Genomic DNA, 5,000 nt, shown 5'->3' on the forward strand with positions numbered 1-5,000 from the left:
CACACACACACACACAGACACACACACACACACACACACATACACACACTCTAATGCACCCACTTCCAAGTGTACACACACACTCTCTCATACAAACACGCGCATGCACACAGACAAACAGACACACATACACACACACGCACACACAGTGTGAAGTGAAAACTGATTTATGCCGTTTTCTAAGCCTCACACTCATTCTGATGGCTAATCCTGACCCACAAGATCAGCTTGTTGAGAAACACACACCTACAAAACACACTGGTGAAAACTTATTTGCACTTATTCTTTCATCCCCCTCCTATGAATTCATCCAGTTAAGCCGCATGCTGTATATATATATATATATATATATATATATATATATATATATATATATATATATATATATATATATATATATATATATATATGCAAACACACACAACAACAATCTCGACACACACTGTCAAACGCACACACACACACACACACACACACACACAGACAGAAACACACACACACACACACACACACACACCCTGACCCACACACTCACACACAAACACACAAACAGAGACAACATAACATACCCCAGACAACCAGGTCGGCGGAGGCCTCGTCGATGCCGCGGGAGTTGCTGGCCATGCAGGTGTAGCCGCCGGCGTCAGACAGGTGAGAGGGGCTGATGAGCAGACTGCCCGACTCCAGCAACGTGAAGCGAGGCAGCTGCACTGACCCACTGGCCAACACACGCTCACCTGCACAGAGAGAGAGAGAGAGATGGGGGGGGGGGGTATAGGGGGAGAGGGAGAGAGACAAAGAGGGGAAAATAAGAGGATAGATAGAAAGAGAAAGAGGCAGCAAGACAGAGAAAACGAGATGGCGAAGGAGGACAGTGGGAGGGAGAGAAAGGAGCAAAGGGTGAAATGGAGAAAGATGTAAGAGGGAAGAGGGGAGAGAGGGAGGAGGAGAGAGGGAAGAGGGGAGAGGGAGAGGATGAGAGAGAGAGGCATGATGACCATTTGTTGTATTACCCACCCCAGTAACTACTATGTCTGGGTTAATGCCTCCGTTCCCATGGTAACGGGGGACTTTTTGGACCTCAGGCGTTTAAAAAGCCCTATTCTTGTGCCGGCAGGCTGAAAATAGGCTTCAATATTGACAGACAGAGTGTGTGGGTATGTGTGTGTGTGTGTGTGTGTGTGTGTGTGTGTGTGTAATGTATGTGTGTGTGTGTGTGTGTGTGTGTGTGTGTGTTCGTGTGAGTGTGTATGTGTGTACTCAGGGTATGTGATCAGCTGCTGACATGTCTGGCGTGATGAAGCGGGATTAGTGGCAGAGTACACACACACACACACACACACACACACACATATATACACACACACACACCCCACATCATCCGATTGGTTCCGGGGTAGAAACCACTGGTGCGTTGCGTTGCGCTGACATGATTGGGCCGCCCACCTCTCTGCCACGTGATGGCTGGCCGCGGGGCTCCGGCGGTCTCGCAGTGCAGGATGACGGACATGCCGTCAATCACGGCGCTGTCTGCAGGCCCCGCCGTGATGTTAGGCGCGATACCTGAGGAGCGGGCGGAACAGAACACAGCCAGTGAGTGAGCGCGCACGTCGCCGCCGCTGATCTCAGATCAGATAACCCATCACAGAGAACCAGACAAAGACCGGGGGCCTTGCCACAGACATCAGCTTTGAATATGAAAGTTGCTTCACCGGTCTCCGCTGCTCTCTCTCGCCGCCCTATCATCTTTTATTCTGACAGATGAAATAAAAAATAAAAAAACACACAAAAAAATATATAAAAAATAATATATAATAAACACAAAATTCAGACAGGCAGGCGGGATGAGTGCACTCTGTCTGTCTGTCTATCTATCTATCTATCTATCTATTTCTGTTCACGTCTTCTCTCTCTCTCTCGCCTCTCACTCACTCACCCATTCACTCGGCTTCCTTTTGTCGTTGCTCCATATTCTGTCTATCTATCAATCTCTTACAGTGTCTTCTTGGGCAAAAAAAAAAAACAGGTGGTAATTTGTAAGCTTGTGAGATGATGGATCTGACAGGGAGACAGATAGCAGGAGAGACACTGTGCCGGTAGTGATGGGTGGGGGAGGGAGTGGAGTAGAAAAGACAGGCTTGCATGTGTTTCCCTCTCAGCTATTCAACGTCTAGAGGTGGAGCTCTCTGTCTTACTGGTGACAGCCAGATAGGTGTTGGTCTGGATCTCGCCGGCCAAGTTGCGGGCGAAGCACTGGAACATTCCGGTGTCGTCCGGTAACAGGCCGTTGATCTGCAGGCTGCCACCGACCAGGACCCTGTAGCGGGGCGTCTTGACGGGACTGATGGGTGCGGCGTCCTTATACCACACGATATCAGGCTGGGGGACTCCTGGGTGGAGAGATCACAGTGACGGAGAGAAAAGGAGTGAGGTGACCTCACAAGCACGTACAGTACTGCATACAGCACAGCTACACACACAGGTCCACTTACACACCTGCGTCTACCTACATTCACTTGCAAAAATAACCACGAATGCCCTCTCAGACAGACAGACAGACAGACAGACACACATGCACACAGATTTCTCTCAGATACTGACACACACACACACACACACACACATACTCACCTCTGGCCTGACAGGGTATGTCCACTACCTTCTCCATCTCTGCACTGATGTGTCTCTCAGGCTCTTTCACAAACATTGGGTGTTCTGCAGAGAGAGAGAAGGAGAGAGAGAAAGAGAGTAACAGAGAGAGGGAGAGAGAGCGAGAGAGAGAGAGAGAGAGAGAGAGAGAGAGAGAGAGAGAGAGAGAGAGAGAGAGAGAGAGAGAGAGAGAGAGAGAGAGAAAGCAGAAGCTGAACTCTCCAGGAAGATCACATTACTCCGCTGCTATGATTACCCATCTCCATGAGAGCCCTTGTGGAATGGGACACGTTAGCCACTCAGAGAGGAGACCCGTCAGCCTCATTCCGCAGTCTGTCACAACAACACTGGCTGACACACACCACACCTGACCTTACAAGTGTTGCTGAGACACCAAATCCAATCCGACGGAGCTTTGTGAATGACATGTTTTGAATGAGATGAATGAGCTGAGAATGAGATGTGTGTGAGATGAGATGAGAGAGTGTGTGTGTGTGTGCATGTGTGTGTGTGTGTGCGTGTGTGTGTGTATGTGTGTGTAAGTGTGCATGTGCGTGTGTGTCTGTGTGTGTGTGTGTGTGTGTGTGTGTGTGTGTGTGTGCATGTGTGTGTGTGTGTGTGTGTGTGTGTGTGTGTGTGTGTGCTGGACCATACTTCAGTCTGCATGGTGAGTGAGATGAGTGAGTGAAGTGGTGGAGTATGTTGTTAGGCTCATTGATCAACGAGGGGAAGTGGAGATGGAGTCAGTTTGAGTGCGAGGTCACCATATTGATTAGCATGGTGTCTCTAAACTAGCTGATGTGGATGGCGGGAGGATCATATTGTTTGCCAAACAAAATGTTTGGATAGTGTGCATTGTATGATGAACAACATAATTGACACCTTGTGTGCAACCCTTTCCACAGTGACAAAATCACTTTCCACATATCTGTGAAGACTGATATTGAGAATTCTGAGAATTTTAATTAATTTGTTCAAGACAGATATATAACAGTGCTATTTATATACAGCGCTTGAAGCAAGTAAAAAGTTATCTGAAGTCATGTTGAAGCCGTTATAGACAATATGGTCATCTAATTTCAAATCTTAAACAGCCTCACCCACGCCTGAAATCAAGAACAGTATTTGTGAACCTGAGCACAAATAACAGCCACGAGTTGTACAAAAGTGTTTTCCAGCTAAGTTAATCAACGTGATACAATATCAATATATGATATCAGCTCATCAGAGACGTGGGTCGGGATAATTACAAGACTAAAGGTTATACAGCACCTCCACATTTATTCACACATCTGGTAAAGCTCTCCTAAGATTTGAATTCCCCCTGCTGAGAAGATGGTGATTCAGATTTCATGGGGCTGGAGACTTCTCTGAGAGTTTACCATAGTGATGCTCTACGGTGGGTCAGTGGTGAGTCACTGGTGTGTGATGTGATGGCATTGAATATCATAGTAAGAGGAAATCATTCAATCATATCAATCATAGTCAGGCACTGGAAAGACGACTGTACCGAGCACGTGCAGGTAAGCCCCGGCTTTGACGGTGGGCGCTCGGCTGCTACGCAGGGAGGCCTCGCACTCGTAGTAGCCGCTGTCGCTCACCAGTGGCCCACTGATGGTCACTCGCCGGCCAAAGTCACGGATGCCACGCGTGAACACCTGACCGTTCTTACGCCACGTGATGGCCAACTTCACAAGGGGCCTGAGGGGACGTGAGGAGATAGAAAGAGAAAGAGAGAGATAGAGCAAGGGATAGAGAGGTTGATGGAGAGAGAGGGATGGAGAGAGAGAGAGAGAGATGATAGGTAGATTTAAGAGATGAAAAGTCCAGGATGAGAGAGAATGGGGGAGAACAAAGTCATCAGAGAGTGTGATGGCAGCACAGATTCAAGCAGCTGCATTATTAATGCTGTGGTAATTCATCTCTTAAATACGCCTATGCATATTTTTGTGTGCGTGTGTGTGTATCATGTGTATGTGTGTGTGTTACACTGTAAACTGTATGCATGTGTGTGAACGTGTGTGTGCGTGTATCTGTCGATGTATTTTCATTTACAGCATTAGCTCTGCTGTTGGATGCTAAAGCTAAGCTTAAGGATCACCATGTGCATTATATTGATGTTGGCTTTGTGATCTGTCTTGTTTGTTAAATGTTGTTTGATATCTAATGGATGTTTAACTGTGCCTGGGGACAGCAGATGTAAATTAGCGTAAGGCTAACTCAACTTTGAGGTACAATACATCAAATGGCAACATTTATATTAAAAATGGTAAATGGTCCCTAATAAATAAAATGAATAAAAAAGGGCAGCTTCCTACGTCAACCCAACAGCAGAACCATGTGGCTGGACT

The 5,000-nt window shown here is 47.1% G+C and overlaps 1 protein-coding gene across 5 annotated transcripts in view; it reads right to left on the bottom strand.

The window, feature by feature from the left end:
• sdk2a (sidekick cell adhesion molecule 2a) overlaps positions 1-5,000 on the bottom strand; it is a 97,112-nt gene that overhangs the window by 34,274 nt on the left and 57,838 nt on the right. For 3 of the 5 annotated variants that reach the window (XM_042086059.1, XM_042086058.1, XM_042086057.1), the window contains exons 7-11: positions 4,160-4,350; positions 2,632-2,715; positions 2,196-2,390; positions 1,372-1,563; positions 570-737 (exon numbers count right to left, since the gene is read on the bottom strand). In XM_042086059.1, coding sequence (XP_041941993.1) covers positions 570-737; positions 1,372-1,563; positions 2,196-2,390; positions 2,632-2,715; positions 4,160-4,350 — 830 coding nt within the window. The remainder of the gene's footprint in view (positions 1-569; positions 738-1,371; positions 1,564-2,195; positions 2,391-2,631; positions 2,716-4,159; positions 4,351-5,000) is intronic. The other 2 variants (XM_042086061.1, XM_042086060.1) reach the window with 1 other exon arrangement.

Source organism: Alosa sapidissima, chromosome 3, assembly GCF_018492685.1.
Source record: "Alosa sapidissima isolate fAloSap1 chromosome 3, fAloSap1.pri, whole genome shotgun sequence".
Taxonomy (NCBI): domain Eukaryota; kingdom Metazoa; phylum Chordata; class Actinopteri; order Clupeiformes; family Clupeidae; genus Alosa; species Alosa sapidissima.